The sequence below is a fragment of the Ranitomeya imitator genome, chromosome 1 (genome assembly GCF_032444005.1).
Source record: "Ranitomeya imitator isolate aRanImi1 chromosome 1, aRanImi1.pri, whole genome shotgun sequence".
Taxonomy (NCBI): Eukaryota; Metazoa; Chordata; class Amphibia; order Anura; family Dendrobatidae; genus Ranitomeya; species Ranitomeya imitator.
Window position 1 is genome coordinate 401444398 of NC_091282.1, and position 21781 is coordinate 401466178.

The 21781-nt window shown below is 45.9% G+C and overlaps 1 protein-coding gene across 1 annotated transcript in view; it reads right to left on the reverse strand.

Moving 5' to 3' along the window:
• ROR2 (receptor tyrosine kinase like orphan receptor 2) overlaps positions 1-9552 on the reverse strand; it is a 291391-nt gene extending 281839 nt beyond the window's left edge. The window contains exon 1 of the mRNA XM_069762335.1: positions 9135-9552. Within this exon, the coding sequence (XP_069618436.1) occupies positions 9135-9237 (103 nt within the window). The 5' untranslated portion in view covers positions 9238-9552. The remainder of the gene's footprint in view (positions 1-9134) is intronic.
• Between the last annotated feature and the right edge of the window lie 12229 nt (positions 9553-21781).

Here is a 21781-nt window from a genome sequence, read left to right on the forward strand (position 1 = left end):
TCCAGAAAATCACATTGTCTGTTTTTTTATCATTTTATTTGCATATTATGGTGGAAAATAAGTATTTGGTCAGAAACAAAATTTCATCTCAATACTTTGTAATATATCCTTTGTTGGCAATGACAGAGGTCAGACGTTTTCTGTAAGTCTTCACAAGGTTGCCACACACTGTTGTTGGTATGTTGGCCCATTCCTCCATGCAGATCTCCTCTAGAGCAGTGATGTTTTTGGCTTTTCGCTTGGCAACACGGACTTTCAACTCCCTCCAAAGGTTTTCTATGGGGTTGAGATCTGGAGACTGGCTAGGCCACTCCAGGACCTTGAAATGCTTCTTACGAAGCCACTCCTTTGTTGCCCTGGCGGTGTGCTTTGGATCATTGTTATGTTGAAAGACCCAGCCACGTTTCATCTTCAACGTCCTTGCTGATGGAAGGAGGTTTGCACTCAAAATCTCACGATACATGGCCCCATTCATTCTTTCATGTACCCGGATCAGTCGTCCTGGCCCCTTTGCAGAGAAACAGCCCCAAAGCATGATGTTTCCACCACCATGCTTTACAGTAGGTATGGTGTTTGATGGATGCAACTCAGTATTCTTTTTCCTCCAAACACGACAAGTTGTGTTTCTACCTAACAGTTCCAGTTTGGTTTCATCAGACCATAGGACATTCTCCCAAAACTCCTCTGGATCATCCAAATGCTCTCTAGCAAACTTCAGACGGGCCCGGACATGTACTGGCTTAAGCAGTGGGACACGTCTGGCACTGCAGGATCTGAGTCCATGGTGGCGTAGTGTGTTACTTATGGTAGGCCTTGTTACATTGGTCCCAGCTCTCTGCAGTTCATTCACTAGGTCCCCCCGCGTGGTTCTGGGATTTTTGCTCACCGTTCTTGTGATCATTCTGACCCCACGGGGTGGGATTTTGCGTGGAGCCCCAGATCGAGGGAGATTATCAGTGGTCTTGTATGTCTTCCATTTTCTAATTATTGCTCCCACTGTTGATTTCTTCACTCCAAGCTGGTTGGCTATTGCAGATTCAGTCTTCCCAGCCTGGTGCAGGGCTACAATTTTGTTTGTGGTGTCCTTTGACAGCTCTTTGGTCTTCACCATAGTGGAGTTTGGAGTCAGACTGTTTGAGGGTGTGCACAGGTGTCTTTTTATACTGATAACAAGTTTAAACAGGTGCCATTACTACAGGTAATGAGTGGAGGAAAGAGGAGACTCTTAAAGAAGAAGTTACAGGTCTGTGAGAGCCAGAAATCTTGATTGTTTGTTTCTGACCAAATACTTATTTTCCACCATAATATGCAAATAAATTGTTAAAAAAACAGACAATGTGATTTTCTGGATTTTTTTTCCTCAGTTTGTCTCCCATAGTTGAGGTCTACCTATGATGTAAATTACAGACGCCTCTCATCTTTTTAAGTGGTGGAACTTGCACTATTGCTGACTGACTAAATACTTTTTTGCCCCACTGTATATACTGCGTGGCCACTGTTATATACTGCGTGGCCACTGTTATATTCTGCGTGGCCACTGTTATATACTGCGTGGCCACTGTTATATACTGCGTGGCCACTGTTATATACTGTGTGGCCTGTGTTATATACTACGTGGCTGTGTTATATACTGTGTGGCCTGTGTTATATACTATGTGGCTGCTATATACATACATACATATTCTAGAATACCCGATGCGTTACAATCAGGCCACCATCTAGTCTAATAATAAAACCGTTCATAAAAAAGTTACATTTGCATCTAGTTTGCATGGCCAAATAAGGCTTACCTCTTTAAATACCGTAGTTATATTTCTGGCAAGTTTGAATTAGGTGCAGGTCAGCTAAATTTTGGTCAATTTGGATTAAAATAGTCCAAACATCTGTAAAGCAAAGTATACATAATAGATATGTGTTGGAAAGACTCACGATAGGTTACGGTCACAAAACCATTTTCTTTCCATCTCAGAAAAACGGTCCGATTATGCTACTCAGACTGTGAACAGAGTTTGATTAAAGTGCGATTCGATTTTCTTGGAGAAGAAGAGAAAAAAAAATACACAAACCTGTCACAAACACTTAGACTTGACTGGGCGAGTGCCATCCAATTCTTGCATGCTATGATTTTTTTTCTTGATCACTCAAGGGAAACACTTGCAAGGAAAAAATCAGATGTGCACAGCCCCGTAAAATAACATGGGTATAAGTGCTATTTGTCAAAACCACAGATAGCAATCGTCCGATTTAAACGCTCGTCTACTAAAGGCCTAATTGTAATAGCATCTGCCAACAGCCTAATACCTGTATGCTTATCTATGTGCCAATGTCTACTGGGCTGAAAATAGTGGGCTTGCCCCTCAATGGAAATTTGTCAGAAAAAAGAGGTGCCCAGCAGCTATCTCCTTTTAATGCAAGCTTACAGTGAGCCTGGCTGTTGACCAAACGGATATATTTGCTTGCCCATCATTAAGGACTATTATATCCCCAACTTTGACAGATACACCCATTATTTATTGTGTATTATTAATCCTGGACATTTCATAAACCCTAGTATAAAGCTCTCCACACACATTAGATATTTGTTGGTTGAACGTGGTTTCGCTAATTGTTCATCCAACAGCTTCCATGATGAGTTTTTAGTGTGGTTGGTTGTAGGATGAGATTATGGGCAGCTAAACCCACATGTGCACAATATAACTCTCATCATATGACAGGGTTATGTGGCGTAATGTATTTCTTTGTGCTTTGGTAATCACTTCATATAAACATGCCATTAACCATACAAACGCTCTACTTCCCATTTCATTAGTGACATTCCGAAAGATCACAATGTACAAAAGCATCTCTCTTTGGAAAAATAGATAAATATACTCTAACCCAAGAGATGAAGTTTGGTTCCCTAGTAAAACATGCAGATCAAACATGAGGACAGTGAAACAAGAATAAATTGGAACAGTTACAATCTCAATGTTATTATTGGGAACAAAGAGGAGCTACAAGACCAAGACATGCATGCCAAGACATATGAATAGAGATTGCTCTGTAGATATCAGATCACTTCCAGTTAGAATAAAGGCGAAACTTAATCTCAGAAGAGAATAGTCAGTTTTTGTCTGTTACAGAGCCTTCTACAAGCACTCAAACAATAGAACATGCAAATCTAGCGGATCAGCAAATATATATCAGTGTATCTAATTACTATTAAAAATTGGAATCCGCTATGAATTAGAAACTGAACGTGGCTGTTATGGAAAACATTTCTATCTTCAGATGTCTATGTGAGAGATAAATAATTGGCTCAATAATGAAAAGAAATTTGATGGTACAATGGACTTCCATTAAACAGTTACCTCCACTATACTGAAGATGACCGAACATAATTATCATAACCTGTCCTATCGGCTGCAACATCTTTGCCTCTACATGGCTTCAAAGAAGATGTCTTATATTAAAGGTAACCTCCTAAACAGAGAGAAACATTGCTGATCTGTGTTTACAAGTAATGTGGGGTGAGGAGCTTTCAACTGGAATATTCTTCACTGTATGTCTTGTTACAAGGTCTAGATGAATGGAACTGTAAAAAAGTGATGGATCTCTTCCCTCAGTGCATGAACTCGCACATAGAGGTAAATATCTCTGGAGTGATGTTATCCTGAAAGTAAAGTCATAAATATCTTCAAAGTGAGGTCACCTAAAGTAAATGGAACAAAAGAACATCATGTTGTCTAAACTCAAGGACATTCTCTCATGCAGAAGAGACACTCAGGAACTGAACAGCTCTTAGACACCAATCAACACATTCACAACTTCTGTCACTACTTGGGACAATTTTAGCATCCAACTTTAAAATCACTTAGCTCCAATGCTTGTTCTGAATATATCATTTGGATGTCAATTATGCCGCATTAATGGATCCAGTGCCCATTGACTACAATGTTAAAAAACAGATCCGGCAAAGATCAGTTAGTGAATAACAACTTTTTTTCTAACAGATTTCTGCCTGATTCATTCTAACGGATCATTATTGGACATGTGAACATAGCCTAAAGGTACCGTCACACTCAGCGACGCTGCAGCGATATAGACAACGAGCCGACCTAAACTAGATCGCTGGAGCGTCGCTGTTTAGGTCGCTGTAGAGACGTCAAACACAGCAACTCCAGAACGATGCAGGAGCGATCCAGTGACGTAACGGCGACTCACTTCTCATTCTCGCTGGTTGTTAGCTCCATGTCAAACAGCCGGAGTGTACCGATCCGACACACATCTAGGGGCCCTATGTGTTATGAAAGGAAATTCAGTACTACAATGGACATAGCGGTCAGAGCACATACAGTGATCTGACAATAACCCAAAATCATAGAACGAGCTCTGAGACGTGGGAACTCTGCAGACCGCAATCCCTAATCCTCTCCAAACAACACTAGAGGCAGACGTGGATTGCGCCTTAGGGTACCGTCACACTATACGATTTACCTACGATCACGACCAGCGATATGACCTGGCCGTGATCGTAGGTAAATCGTAGTGTGGTCGCTGGGGAGCTGTCACACAGACAGCTCTCCAGCGACTAACGATGCCGAGGTCCCTGGGTAACCAGGGTAAACATCGGGTAACTAAGCGCAGGACCGCGCTTAGTTACCCGATGTTTACCCTGGTTACAAGCGTTAAACTAAAAAAAAAAAAACAGCACATACTTACATTCTGGTGTCCGTCAGGTCCCTTGCAGTCTGGTTCCCGCACTCAGTGACTGCCGGCCGTAAAGTGAAAGTGAAAGCACAGCCGCTGTGCTCTGCTTTCACTTTACGGCCGGCAGTCACAGTGCGGGAAGCAGACGGCAAGGGACCTGACGGACACCAGAATGTAAGTATGTGCTGTTTGTTTTTTTTTAGTTTAACGCTTGTAACCAGGGTAAACATCGGGTAACTAAGCGCGGTCCTGCGCTTAGTTACCCGATGTTTACCCTGGTTACAAGCGAACGCATCGCTGGATCGCATCGCTAGATCGCTAGATCGGTGTCACACACACCGATCTAGCGATGACAGCGGGAGATCCAGCGATGAAAGAAAGTTCTAAACGATCTGCTACGACATACGATTCTCAGCAGGATCCCTGATCGCTGCTGCGTGTCAGACACAGCGATATCGTAACGATATCGCTGGAACGTCACGAATCGTACCGTCGTAGCGATCGAAATGTTATAGTGTGACGGTACCCTAACTCTGCCTATGCAACTCGGCACAGCCTGAGAAACTAACTAGCCTGAAGATAGAAAATAAGCCTACCTTGCCTCAGAGAAATACCCCAAAGGAAAAGGCAGCCCCCCACATATAATGACTTAGTTAAGATGAAAAGACAAACGTAGAGATGAAATAGATTCAGCAAAGTGAGGCCCGACTTTCTTAACAGATCGAGGATAGAAAAGGTAACTTTGCGGTCTACACAAAACCCTAAAGAAAACCACGCAAAGGGGGCAAAAAGACCCTCCGTACCGAACTAACGGCACGGAGGTACACCCTTTGCGTCCCAGAGCTTCCAGCAACAAAATAGACAAGCTGGACAGAAAAAATAGCAAACAAAATAGCAAAGAAGAACTTAGCTATGCAGAGCAGCAGGCCACAGGAATGATCCAGGGAAAAGCAAGTCCAACACTGGAACATTGACAGGAAGCCAGGATCAAAGCATTAGGTGGAGTTAAGTAGAGAAGCACCTAACGACCTCACCAGATCACCTGAGGGAGGAAACTCAGAAGCCGCAGTACCACTTCCCTCCACCAACAGAAGCTCACAGAGAGAATCAGCCGAAGTACCACTTGTGACCACAGGAGGGAGCTCTGCCACAGAATTCACAACACCTATGCTTGTTACTGGCGTCGTTGCTTTTGATGTCAAACATGACGATACACGTCGACCTGGCGACAAAATAAAGTTCTGGACTTCTAGCTCCGACCAGCGATGGCACAGCGGGATCCAGATCGCTGCTGCGTGTCAAACACAACGAGATCGCTATCCAGGACGCTGCACCGTCACGGATTTTTGTCGTTCTCTTTGCAAAGTTGCTGAGTGTGACGGTACCTTAAGTCTATGGATCGTCAGAACAAGGCTGCATAGGCTTACATTGACTTCTAGCAGAGAGAGTCAGCAAGTCACAAATGTGATGATGTCGCTCAGAAAAGGAGAAGAACGGCGCAGTAGACGAGTATATTAATACACTCTCAAGTCATCTTTGTTTCCCTATAAATTCAACTATATTATATCCTGTGGGTATACATATTAGTCCATTAACCAATTTTTCAAGAGAACACATTCAAATATGATAGATACACAAAGACCCACCAAAGAATATTAGACAGGCCACAAGAATATAAAGTTCAAAAAACATATCATTTTATTTGTATCAAAAAGATAAAAACCTCAAAACATTATACACAATCCAAAACGATGTAAGAGTGCCTCCAATCTAAAAACAGATCTGATGTAAAGTACACGGATACCAATATGTTGACAACTGTACAATAAATATTTAAGCAGGCCACCAAGTGGCTTCACGCCATATATATCAACATGACGGTAATGAATAATATGTCTGATGAAAAAAACTTAAGAGGGAAACCCCCATATAAAAGTGCTAAATGCATAGACATGAGCAACCTCACAAACAAGTCAATATGGCTGAATATCTAGAGGCAACAGATAGTTGTCCCACGGGTATTACCCTAACATTAGTGATAAATATCGTAGTAGGAACACCTGAAAAAAATGCCGAAGTGCCTACAATGATGTGGGTACATTTGTTGATTATGGAAAGACCTCAGAGCATATTTACCACAGTGGAGTAACACGAGACCTGTGTAAAACCCCTACGCGCGTTTCGATGAATTCTTCTTCCGGGGGCGCTACTTAGATTAGTAGCACCACTCCTGTGCTGAAAGAAAAAACAAAACACTGGAGTGGCGCTTTACTACCCCTGCACTTCCTTTTGCAGAATCGGGGAGCCCAGTTTGGGCAGCATCACAACCATGTGCCAAACTGTCAATCAATCAGGAGCACACTTGCCCCAAACCCCCCCGCCCTATCCCGGGCAAGCAAGTGATGTGTTCCTGAAGACAGAACATGGGACTAGTCCTTTAACGGGCCTATTGCAATATAAGAAAAATTAGTTCAGTGATGATAATCTGAGCACAACTCTGTTAAAAGTAGCAAATAAATATTCTCCAAGGTTACTGCACAAATGTTATCAAATATTTCGTCTCTTTCTATATCAAACCATATTTGTAACAATTGCCGAAACACTAAACTTCTCATCACAAGTAACAGATCATCCAATTGTGCACTTTCAAGAGAGGTCATCATAAATCAACAAAGGATAAAGAGAAAACTGTCTACAAAACTCAGATCAAATGTCTCACATCACACAAGAGGCATGGAGACCTTCTCCCCTCCCCCTCCTCCAGGTAATGCAACAAATGGCAGCCAGGCAGAGAGCACAGGACCCTGGAGCTGAGCAACAGGAAGTCCACAATCCAAGCATCTGTCACCTCCTGGGGAGAGCTAAATGGATTAGAGCAGGACTAGGAGAAGAAAAGTTCTTTCAAAACATGCATTTGATTAACATGTCCACTCCAATCTACAACATCACTTCTGCTCCCCTGAGCTATGATCACAAATCCCTGCTGCACTTTGAACTGTATGAATTCACAGCTCAGTAGGGGGAGAGGACAAAAAAAAATTAACAGTCAAACACCCCAGATTACTGAATGGATTGACACCGGAATGACCCCTACTGAAACAAAGTGGTTAAATAGAGAGGCCTTTGTATGGTGGTCAATTGTTGATGCCTAGAGATCAGCAGGGTATATGTGGTGTACACAGGGTTGGCCCACAATGTCCAGTAATTCATTGTAGGGCTAATAGGACACCACTGATAAGATTAGTGCTGGACACACTTGGATCAGATACTTCCCAATGGTTAGGATATTGTCCATGCACTAATGACCTTCCATTTTTCTGGTTGGCTGTGTTTCTTGTGAGCTGTATTTCTAAAGGGCACCATACAAAGAGAGCAATCACTGGAGAAGGACATCGTGGTTGGAATACTAGAGGGAACAAGACGGAAGAGGAAGACCAGCAACCCAATGGCTTGATACAATCAAGATAACGGCAGTGAAGACCCTGGTGGACCTACCTAGGCTTGCACAAATGGATCTTCCTACGGGGCGTTCATCTATCAAGTCGCCATGGCCCTTGATCGAGAGCCGAAGGCCGTTAAATAATAAATATGACCTTCCTGTAATCTCTTAGGCAATTAAAAAGCCACCAACAACCACTTCAAATAAGAAGGACCACCAATATATAAGTCTGCAGTGGTGTCAATGTGTCCCCAGTGCACCAGGAGATAACAATTACAATTATTTTCCATTGTTGCTGGTCAGACATTTCATCAATACAAGATATTAATGTATCAAGCATCAGGTAACCAGAAAAGTAATAAGGTAACAATTAAATGCCCGCTGTCATGGTAAAGGGCATCTCCGACTAGATACTATACATTTAGAGCGGACCACGGTGGTCTTCTGCACGCCAAGGCGGAGTAATGGCTTTCTCTATACTGGTTAGTTTTCAGCCTAATATTGAACATTTGAAACCAGTCCATGGGTTAGGAGTATGCCCACATGCGGGAAGCCTGGCACACCAGAGGGTGTTGTTCGCCTATAGTGCACCCCTCCCTCCCACCATTATTCAGCAGATGCACTAGTCCCCCTCTATTATAGGTGTGCTGTAATACACAGGAGCAGTCACCTGAACTATCTCCCATGAATCCAACCCTGGAAATATTACAGAACTAAAGCTGCTCTTTTCATATTGACATTTGTATTATTCCTGCAATATTTAGCTATGGTTATTTCAATATTGACATATTTTCTGTTAAATGCAACATCTGGAGTAGATTCAATAAAGGTAGAAATCACTACTCCACCCAGCATTCTCAGCCAGGACCACCTATAGGGGGGCTCTACAAGATGAATGGCTAAGAATGCCCCTGGGAGTTGTATGGAGCCCACCAACACATGAGTCTGCCCAAGGACTTGGTGGGCATCATGCCACTCTCCTGCCCCCAGAGTACACTGCTCTTACCTGCAGCCCGCGGAGCCAGCACAGAGCACACTGCCAGCAGCCCCAGCAGGGCAGCGCCCAGCCCCTCCGCACTCCCGGGCATCCTCACAGGACCGGCGGGCATGCCCCGTGCTGCTGCTGCGTGTCCTCCGCACAATCAGCTCTTTGTCAGCCGTGCGCTGCTGCTGCTGCTTCACCTTCTCCCCGTACAGCGGCGGGCACCGTGTGTGGCACTTACGGGACCAGGGCAGCCATCCTTGTAAAGCTCCACACGGGGCACGGACAGAACCCAAAAAATAGAAGTCAGCAACAACAAAAAAAAAAGTTTGGAGCGGTCCCTCCACAGAGTGCCAGACCTGCCCCTTGTGAGTCCCGCACAGTGTGAGGGGAGGTAGCAGAGGGCAGGCTCTCCTCCCTGCACCCCTGCCAACAGCATCCTGACGTCACGGCCCGGGAACCTCTGTCAGGCACGGAGGCAGGAGCCGGTGGGAGCGCCCCCTGCTGGCCAGGACACCAGGTGTGCGCCTCGGACTAACCTGAGGCAGCTGTGGCACTGCAAGTCCCAGCCACAGGAGCAAGCCCGCGTACACTTACTGTATGTTGTCGGACATTTGTTCACCAATACACTGTTAACCAGTTCAAGACCAGGATCCCCCCTCCCCCTCCACCCTCTCCTCGTACTAACCAGCACATTTTTCTTGTTCAGATATTACAAAAAAAATTAACGTCCCTTATTCGTGATGCGGCTTCATTTTTATATTTTACAGGACGATGTCAGGTGATACAGATAGGAAAATCCAGAAATGTCTGTTTTTCTATTTTTTTTGTAAGACCACACATGACCACCAAAATACATTTCAAATAGGCCCCCTGAAGTGGATGTGTGTGTATGTATATGTGCGTGCGTGCGTGCGTGCGTGCACGCAGTGGTGTAACTACAAAGTTATGGGCCCCGGTGCGATCTTTCAAATGGGGCCCCCCACCATGCCAAAATATTTTCCACCCAAATTCACATTTTCCCTATTAATTTGGCACACTAGCTTTATTGCAAAGTTGTATAGTGTGACCTCAGTTGCATAACTATCCAGGGCCCCATCCTGACATATATTTGTCCCCCGTACTGCCATTGTTATGTAATGTATAAAAGAAAATAAACCATTATACTCATCAGGGGCTAACATAGAAGTCATGGGGATCCATATGAGAAGTATAATGCACCCCCATAGTCCTCCTTATAGTATAATACACTCCCCATAGTCCCCCATATAGTATTGTACACTCCTCAGTCCTCCATATACTATAATACACTCCTCCGAATATTAACCCCTTCACCCCGGAGCTTTTTCCGCTTTTTCATTTTCGTTTTTTGCTCCCCTCCTTCCCAGAGCCATAACTTTTTTATTTTTCCGTCAATATGGCCATGTGAGGGCTTATTTTTTGCGGGACGAGATATACTTTTGAACAATACCATTGGTTTTACCATGCCATGTAACAGAAAACGGGAAAAAAATTCCAAGTGTGATGAAATTGCAAAAAAAAGTGCAATCTCACACTTGTTTCTTGTTTGGCTTTTTTGCTAGGTTCCCTAAATGCTAAAACTAACCTGCCATTGTGATTCTCCAGGTCATTACGAGTTCATAGACACCTAACATGTCTAGGTTATTTTTTATCTAAGTGGTAAAAAAAAAATTCCAAAGTTTGCTAAAAAAAAAAGTTGCGCGATTTTCCGATACCCGTAGCGTCTCCAATTTTCGTGATCTGGGGTCAGGTGAGGGCTTAATTTTTGCGTGCCGAGCTGGCGTTTTTAATGATACCATATTGGTGTAGATACGTTCTTTTGATCGCCCGTTATTGCATTTTAATGCAATGTCGCGGCGACCAAAAAACGTAATTTTGGCGTTTTGATTTTTTTTCTCGCTACGTCATTTAGCGGTCAGGTTAATCCTTTCTTTTTATTGATAGATCGGGCGATTCTGAGGGGGGTGATTTGAACTTTTATATATTTTTTTAATCTTTTTATATTTTTAATCACTTTTTTTTTTTTTTGGCATGCTTCAATAGCCTCCATAGGAGGCTAGAAGCATGCATAACTCGATCGGCTCTGCTACATAGAGGTGAAGTACAGATCACCTCTATGTAGCAGAAATGCAGGGTTGCTTTGAACGCCGACCACAGGGTGGCGCTCAAAGCAATCGGCCATCAACAACCATAGAGGTCTCAAGGAGACCTCTGGTTGTTATGGCGATGCACTGCTGACCCCCGATCATGTGACGGGGGTCAGCAGTGCGAGCACTTCCGGCCGCGCGGCCGGGAGAGCTAGTTAAATGCCGCTGTCAGCGCTTGACGGCGGCATTTAACTAGTTAATGGGCGCGGGCGGATCACGATTCCGCTCGCGCTCATTGCGCGCACATGTCAGCTGTACAAAACAGCTGACATGTCGCGGCTTTGAGGTGGGCTCACCGCCGGAGCCCACCTCAAAGTAGGAGATCTGCCAGCTGACGTACTATTCCGTCAGCTGGCAGAAAGAGTTAAAATACACTCCTTATAGTACTCCATATAGCATAATGCACTCTTCGTAGTGCTCCATATAGTATAATACACTGCTCAGTCCTCCATATAGTATAATACACCCCTCATAGTCCTCCATATAGTATAATACACTCCTGAGTCCTCCATTTAGTATTATACACTCCACATAGTCCTCCATATAGTATACTGCACTCCTCAGTCCTCCATTTAGTATTATACACTCCACATAGTCCTCCATATATTAAAATACACTGCTCAGTCCTCCATATAGTATAATACACTGCTCATAGTGCTCCATATAGTATAATGCACCCCTCATAGTCCTCCACATAGTATACTGCACTCCTCAGTCCTCCATTTAGTATTATACACTCCACATAGTCCTCCATATATTAAAATACACTGCTCAGTCCTCCATCTATATATATAATTGTCTAAGGGTTTTTCCGTCTGTCTGTCTTTCTGTCTGTCTGTCTGTCTGTCCAGGAAATCCCGCGTCTCTGATTGGTCGAGGCCGCTAGGCCTCGACCAATCAGCAACGGGCACAGCGACGATGATGTCATAATGGTTGCCATGGCGACGATGATGTCATAAAGGTTGCCTCTACCAATCAGCGACGGGCACAGTCTGCCGCGAATTCTGGAATCATCATTGTCCATATACTACGGGGACATGCATATTCTAGAATACCCGATGCGTTAGAATCGGGCCACAATCTAGTATAGTATAATACACTCCTCATAGTGCTCCATATAGTATAATGCACCGCCATCGTCATCCATGTTGTACAATTCACTTCCCATAGTATGATGGACCATAGTTCTTCATATAGTATAATATATTCCCCAAAGTCCTCGATTCAGTATAATGCAGCCCAGTGGTGTAGGAAGTGGGGTGCGGGGGGGGCGGTCCACCCCGGGCGGCACAATGCGGGGGGCGGCCGGCGCTGCAGGAGGGGAAAAAAAAAAAAAAAAGACGCCCCTTTAAATCTTCGGGCGGCGCCGTCCGCCGCCACGACCAGGCTCCCTCCACCCCCGGGCCCCCGCCCCCCGCCCCCCGATACTCACCTCTCCTGGTTCCTGCGGCAGCTACAGCGTCCTCTGACTCTGCGACGTCTCAGAGCAGAGGGCACGATGACGTCATCACTGTGCGCGCCGCTCAGCCTCTCTGTCCTGAGCGTCGCAGAGCCGGAGAGATGCTGACTGGCTGCACCGGACCTGCGCTAGGAACGGGAGAGGTGAGGATTTTTTTTTTTTTTTTTTCTTTATGTCTGACTCTGGGTGCAATGCTGGACACACTGGGGCAATACTGGAGACCATGGGGCAGATTGCTGGACACACTGGGGCAATACTGGAGACCATGGGGCAGATTGCTGGACACACCGGGGCAATACTGGAGACCATGGGGCAGATTGCTGGACACACCGCGGCAATACTGGAGACCATGGGGCAGATTGCTGGACACACTGGGGCAATACTGGAGACCATGGGGCAGATTGCTGGACACACCGGGGCAATACTGGAGACCATGGGGCAGATTGCTGGACACACCGGGGCAATACTGGAGACCATGGGGCAGATTGCTGGACACACCGGGGCAATACTGGAGACCATGGGGCAGATTGCTGGACACACCGGGGCAATACTGGAGACCATGGGGCAGATTGCTGGACACACCGGGGCAATACTGGAGACCATGGGGCAGATTGCTGGACACACCGGGGCAATACTGGAGACCATGGGGCAGATTGCTGGACACACTGGGGCAATACTGGAGACCATGGGGCAGATTGCTGGACACACCGGGGCAATACTGGAGACCATGGGGCAGATTGCTGGACACACCGGGGCAATACTGGAGACCATGGGGCAGATTGCTGGACACACCGGGGCAATACTGGAGACCATGGGTGGGGCAGATTGCTGGACACACTGGGGCAATACTGGAGGCCATGGGGCAGATTGCTGGACACACTGGGGCAGATTTCTGGACATACTGGGGCAATGCTGGAGACCCTGGGGCAGATTTCTGGACACACTGGGGCAATGCTGGACACACTGGGGGTAATATGCTGGACACACTGGGGCAATGCTGGACACTGGGGGTAATATGCTGGACACACTGGGGGTAATATGCTGGACACACTGGGGCAGACTGCTGGACACACTGGGGCAATGCTGGACACTGGGGCAGATTGCTGGACACACTGGGGGTAATATGCTGGACACACTGGGGGTAATATGCTGGACACACTGGGGGTAATATGCTGGACACACTGGGAGTAATATGCTGGACACACTGGGGCAATGCTGGACACTGGGGCAGATTGCTGGACACACTGGGGGCAGTGCTGGACATACTGGGGCAGATTTCTGGACACACTGGGGGTAATATGCTAGACACACTGGGGCAGATTGCTGGACAACATGGGGGTAATATGCTGGACACACTGGGGCAGATTGCTGGACACACTGGGGGCAGGACTTGAGGCATGGGCAGAATGTAGATACGGGGCATGATTGGAGACACGGGGCATGATTGGATCATGGGGCAGGACGGATACGATGGAGGCTGGTGGGGCAGGATGGGGAGATCATATGGGGTAGAATGGATACTCATGAGGGCAGGATGCGAGAACATATGGCTGGAGCCAGGAATGAGCCAGTGTTACCATAGGGGCTAATTAAGGGATATTATTACTGCAGTGATGTATTTATTTTATTTTTTGAGTATACTGTTTTAAATGGGGGGGGCGGTCCTGTTACTGTGCAGAGTGACACTATATCACCTTTTTTTCTTCATGTGATGTAATGTAGAAGTTGTGAAAAATTAAGTAATGTGTTCTGCAAGCGGAGCTCGAGATAACTGTGTTATTTCCTGCAGAAACGAGTCCTGGCTGGAAGGAATGATGGCGGTCTGTGCTGGATGAAAGATGAAGGACTTCACCTAGAGACGTCACTGGTGAGTCAGTGTTACCTATACACTGACACTATACACTGTATACTATATACAGCGGTCCTGTGTACAATGTCACCAGTGATCACTGTATTATCTATACATTATATACAGAGTTCCTGTGTATAATACCACCAGTGATCTCTGTATTACCTATACATTATATACAGAGCTCATGTGTATAATACCACCAGTGATCTCTGTATTACCTCTACACAGACACTGCATACTAAGTACAGATCTCCTGTGAATACTGGCACTTATGGTGATAGTATTGTGGTTTTTTTTTTTATTACTGATCAGTATTGTAGTATTCAGTCACTATGTGGTGGTAATATGTGGTCTGGAAATGGTGTTGTGGTATTTGTCCCTTGTATGTAGTATTATTCGGTCACTATGTGGTCTGGTCATGGTGTGGTGGTATTAAGTCACAGGTTTGGCATGTGGGGGTGACATCATTAGGCCCAGTTTAAGTTCTACAAAACAGGAAAACCATTTTTGGTAACCTTTGTGTGTATTGAGCCGGGGGAGGGGGGGGGGGGGCGCCAAACTCGGGAACAGCCCCGGGTGGCAAAAGCTCTAGCTACGCCTCTGATGCAGCCCACATATAGTATAATACAGCCACCCCACAGAGTATACTGCAGCCCTGCCATACAATACAATACAATGTAACCCCCATAGAATATAATGCAGCCCCCCTCATAGTGTAATACAGCCCCTCCATACAGGGGCAGTGAGAAAGACATGAGGAAATGGTGACTAGGGGGCAGGGGACAAGGACACAAGGGGGGTAGGGGAGACATGCACAATGGTAACATAGGGGGGCTAGGGAGCAAGGAAGACAGGCACAAGGGGACACATGGGGGCTAGGAGGCAGGGGAGAAGTTTACAAGGGGACTAGTGGGCAAGGGAGACTGACACAAGGGGACAAGGGAGACTGGCACAAGGGGACACACAGGGACTAGTTAGCCAGGGAGACTGACAAGGGTACACACAGGGACTAATGGGCAAGGGAGACTGGCACACGGGGACAAGGGACACAAGCATAAGGGGACAAGGGAGACAGGCGCAAGGGGACACACAGGGACTAGTGGGCAAGGGACACTGACACAAGGCTACACATGGGGACAAGGGATAGAAGCACAAGGGGACTCATAGGGACTAAGAGGAAGGGGAGAAGGGCACAATGGGACACACGGGGACTAGGGTGCAAGGGAGACAGGCACAAGAGGACACAAGGGGACTTCAAGGGCAGAGTAGATAGGGACGCAAGGGCTGCAAGGGGACAGAGGAAGATGGGGGGGAGACTTGGGAGGAGGGAAGAAAGGGGCACAGGGATTACAAGGACAGGGTAGATGGAGAGCACACGGTGAGAAAGGGGACAGGGGAGACTTGAGAGCAGGGCACACGAGTCACACGGGGACAAGGGGCAGGGAATGCATGGGGGGTGCAGGAGGACTCAGGGCATGGGAGATGAGGAGCATTGGGAGACCAGGGGAGGAGGAACAAGGTGTGTACGGGGGGCCCGGAGGAGCACAATGACCTGAACCTGGGGACCTACTAGGACATGGGGCATGGGACAGCAGGGAGGAAACGGGGCTGGTGTCACAGGGGGCCAGGGACACTGGGGGCAGAGACGGCGACACACGGGCAGCACACACACCTCACTTCCGCCGGTCCCGTACACCTCCATGTTCATCCCGGGATCCTCCATATGGCTGAGCCGCTGCGGCATCCCCCTCCTGGCCGGCTTGGTCCACGTGCCCCCCACTAGCTCTGGAACCACCTGTTCCCGGTCGCAGCAGCCGCCACAGGCTTTGCCAATATGGCGGCCACCATCACCTGTGCAGATGCTGCACTGCCTGGGCCCCACACACAGCGGGTGCGCGATGAAGTGATGTCATCACGCTCCCGCAGTGTCAGAGGCAGAGGGGAATGATGGGAGAGGGAGCATCAGCTGACGCTCTCTCCTCCGTCATTGCTTTGAACTGTACCGGCATCATAAACGCCGGTATAGTTCACTGCGGCGGCTATGACGGGGGGGGGTCGGGTGCCTCTGACCTGTCGGGCCCCTGACTTGCCAGACTGTGGTAGTTACACCCCTGCCTCACACACACTACAGATATCACACACACACCTCAGATATAACACACACACACACACACACTACAGATATCACACACACACTACAGATATCACACACACACACTACAGATATCACACACACACACACTACAGATATCACACACACACACTACAGATGTCACACACTACATATATAACACACGCACTACAGATATCACACACACACACACTACAGATATCACACACACACACACACACTACAGATATCACACACACACACACACTACAGATGTCACACACACACTACATATATAACACACGCACTACAGATATCACACACACACACACTACATATATCACACACACACACACTACAGATATCACACACACACACACTACAGATGACACACTACATATATAACACACACACTACAGATATCACACACACACACACTAGATATCAGACACACACACACACTACAGATATCACACACACTACATATATAACACACGCACTACAGATATCACACACACACACACACACTACATATATAACACACACACTATAGATATCACACACAAACACACCAGCTCATATACACATCTCACACTCCTCTCTGGTAAAGGGGAGGCTGATATTAACCTGCAGCTCCTCAGCTTCTCTTGCTTGCACACCGCTGTCATGTCCCGCACCTCCCCCGCTCTCCCCTTCAGTCCTGGGGCTCAGAGCAGGAGACGCTGTCAAAGTCTCACAGTGCTGACTGGAGCTGCTTCCAAGTTCCTAACTCTCCCATACCCCGGCTGCCCCCTCCCCCTAGATACGCCTCGGACTGTTGCCGTGCGGGAGGGATCTCCTCCTGCACTGCAACATGGTGTCGGCCGGTGCCTCTGACCTGCCGGGCAGAGGGCCCCTGACCTGCCGTGCCCCGTCGCAATGGTGACCGCTGCAACCGCGGTAGTTACGCCACTGTGTGTGTGTGTGTATGTGTATATATATGGATGTATATAATATGTATGTATGTATATACAGTACAGATCAAAAGTTTGGACACACCTTCTCATTTAAAGATATTTCTGTATTTTCATGACTATGAAAATTGTAAATTCACACTGAAGGCATCAAAACTATGAATTAACACATGTGGAATTATATATTTAACAAAAAAGTGTGAAACAACAGAAAATATGTTTTATATTCAAGGTTCTTTAAAGTAGCCACCTTTTGCTTTGATGACTGCTTTCCAAACCCTTGGCATTCTCTTGATGAGCTTCAAGAGGTAGTCACTGGAAATAGTCTTCCAACAATCTTGAAGGAGTTCCCAGAGATGCTTAGCACTTGTTGACCCTTTTGCCTTCACTCTGCAGTCCAGCTCACCCCAAACCATCTCAATTGGGTTCAGATCTGATGACTGTGGAGGCCAGGTCATCTGGCGTAGCACCCCATCACTCTCCTTCTTGGTCAAATAGCGCTTACACAGCCTGGAGGTGTGTTTGGGATCATTGTACTGTTGAAAAATAAATGATGGTCCAACTAAACGCAAACCGGATGGAATAGCATGCCGCTGCAAGATTTTGTGGTAGCCATGCTGGTTCAGTATGCCTTCAATATTGAATAAATCCCCAACTGTGTCACCAGCACAGCACCCCCACACCATCACACCTCCTCCTCCATGCTTCACGGTGCGAACCAGGCATGTAGAGTTTATCTGTTCACCTTTTCTGCGTTGCACAAAGACACGGTGGTTGGAACCAAAGATCTCAAATTTGGACTCATCAGGCCAAAGCACAGATTTCCACTGGTCTAATGCCCATTCCTTGTGTTCTTTAGCCCAAACAAGTCTCTTCTGCTTATTGCTTGTCATTAGCAGTGGTTTCCTAGCAGCTATTTTACCATGAAGGCCTGCTGCACAAAGTCTCCTCTTAACAGTTGTTGTAGAGATGTGTCTACTGCTAGAACTCTGTGTGGCATTGACCTGGTCTCTAATCTGAGCTGCTGTTAACCTTGGATTTCTGAGGCTGGTGACTCGGATAAACTTATCCTCAGAAGCAGAGGTGACTCTTGGTCTTCCTTTCCTGCGGCGGTCCTCATGTGAGCCAGTTTCTTCGTAGCGCTTGATGGATTTTGCAACTGCACTTGGGGACACTTTCAAAGTTTTCCCAATTTATCTGACTGACTGACCTTCATTTCTTAAAGTAATGATGGCCACTCATTTTTCTTAGCTGTTTTTTTCTTGCCATAATACAAATTCTAACAGTCTATTCAGTAGGACTATCAGCCATGTATCCACCAGACTTCTGCTCAACACAACTGATGGTCCCAACCCCATTTATAAGGCAAGAAATCCCACTTATTAAACCTGACAGGGAACACCTATGAAGTGAAAATCATTTCCGGTGACTACTTCTTGAAGCTCATCAAGAGAATGCCAAGAGTGTGCAAAGCAGTCATCAAAGCAAAAGGTGCCTACTTTGAAGAACCTAGAATATAAGACATAATTTCAGTTGTTTCACACTTTTTTGCTAACTATATAATTCCACATGTGTTAATTCATAGTTTTAATGCCTTCCATGTGAATTTACAATTTTCATAGTCATGGAAATACAGAAAAATCTTTAAATGAGAAGGTGTGTCCAAACGTTTGGTCTGTACTGTACACTGGGGGAAATAAGTATTTGATCCCTTGCTGATTTTGTAAGTTTGCCCACTGACAAAGACATAATATAAGGGTAGGTTAATTTTAACATTGAGAGATAGAATATCAAAAATAAAATCCAGAAAATCACATTGTATAAATTGATGAAAACAATTGAATCCGCGCTGAAAGGGCAAGACAGATGGAACAAATGGACCTATGAAGAGTAAATGTGACACAATAACACGCAAACCACACCATACAAGCCCACACACCCCCACCTATAACAGAACAATCCCACCTTGAATAGACCTAGACCGGAGCCTAAACAAAAAGCCGCACCAGCGCTACCGAACACGAGGAGAGACTCACCAGCAGAGGATGTGCCGACGTGTGTCACGGTGGGTGCAGTCCAGTCAGGAGAAAAGGATCCGGCGTAGAGGAACGCTAGCGGGAAGGTGGGCAGGCAGAGGTGATGAGCCGCAAAGAAATAGGGTAGTACGGAAGCTACGTAGAGCCAGGGAAAGCCCCGGCCGGTGGCGTCCCTGGATACGAGCGAGGAAGGGGAAAATGGCTGGCACGAGGCTCAGCGTGTGACGTCACAAAGTAAGTACGGGGCAGCGCAGAGACCAAAACCGACGCGTTTCGAAGGAGAGGCGTCCTTCTTCATCAGGGTTACCGGTCTCTCGATGCGCCCGGACATATAAGCCCCAAAGATGTCAATCAAAATAGCAAGCCTGCCCATTTAACCCATTGTGTTGGTGACCACTATAGAAATGACAGTTGCAGAGCCACAAAAAACCGCAACACTATGAGTAGAAATGAAAGTGAGAATACTGATGTATGAAATATGTTGCACGGACAAGTGAAAAATATTAATAAAAAAGACTTATAAATATGTATAAGAGTATAGATGTACTGTACCAATTCAAATATACCAAATTTATTAAAGTGGAAACAATACCACTAACACTATCTAAATTGACACAAACAATAAAAGCAAACCTTTAATAAATAGCGATAAAAAACAGTAAATCCAGGGTTAAAATACTAAAAACATGCTAAAACGGTACTACGGGGGTACTAGAAAAAAGGGGGGGGGGGGGAAGAGATACGGGGAAAAAAAAAAAAACCCCGCCATACCATTAGAAATGCTAAAATAAAACTATGCCTAAATATATATGGCCTAAACCACCTGACCTGGTTCCAACTAAAATAAACATAAAAAAGAGAGAGTAGGGACCAGAAACAGGAATAGTAACAATACAATTAAAAAGCATATATTTCTAGCCCATGGTTGAGGCCTTTAGGGGCAAGGCTATCCAGGGTGAAAATCCACTGGGATTCAGACCTGGACATGGCTTTAATTAAGTTGCCACCTCTTGAGCTCTGTCTGATCCTTTGGATTCCCAAAAAGGTAACACACTTAATAGATTTGTTGTGCCTTTCGCTAAAGTGACGCGAAAGTGGATGACCCATAAAGCCTTTCTTAATATTCATCAAATGTTCTTTGACCCGGACCATAAGGGGCCTCTTAGTTCGGCCTACATACAGTTTGTTACACGGACATTCGATGAGATAAATAACCTTAGTGGTGGAACAGGTAATAGTGTCTCTGATGCTGAATTCATTCGTGGCGTCGGAATCAGTGAAGGTGGAACGGTATCTCTTCTCGAAAGATGTGTGCCGGCACCCAAAACAAATCCCACAGGGTGTAAACCCTGCCCTACTGGTACCAAAGGCACCAGCCAAAGATTTATCATAGGAGGCATGTTTGGTAGTGGGAGCTATAATATTACCCAAAGATTGGGCCTTCCTAAACACAAATCAGGGTATATCCGGCAGAAGCTCCCCTATAATCTTGTCCCTTTGCAGTGCGGACCAGTGTTTCTTAATGATGGATCTAAATTTAGTATGTCCCACATGAAATTGAGTGACAAACGGTAACTGCCGGATTTGATCAAGGATTGTGTTGGATTGATTAGTAGGTTTTATTCTATGTATCAGAGAATCTCTGGGTATCTCCATCACATCCCTCTTAGCTCGTTCCAACAAGGAACTAGGATAACCTTTGTCCAGAAACTGTTGAGTCAAAATGGACGAGTCCCTGTTGTAGTCCTCCAAGGTGGTACAATTACGTCTGATTCTTGTGTACTGGCCCTTGGGAATGTTTGTCAACCAGACCGGTAGGTGACAACTGGAAATGTCAATAAAACTATTAGAATCCACCCCTTTCCTAAAGCACTTAGTTAGTAGCCGGCCATCCTTAATGTATATGGTGAGGTCCAAGAAGTTAATCTCAGACATACTTATTGTAGGTGTGAATTCAAGTCCAAAACTGTTAGTGTTAAGATTTGATATAAATAATTCCAAATCTTGTTTGGGGCCATTCCAGACGAACACCACGTCGTCGATAAAGCGGCGCCACAGGACCAGACCCGTACGGAGATTACCTGAGGAAAAAA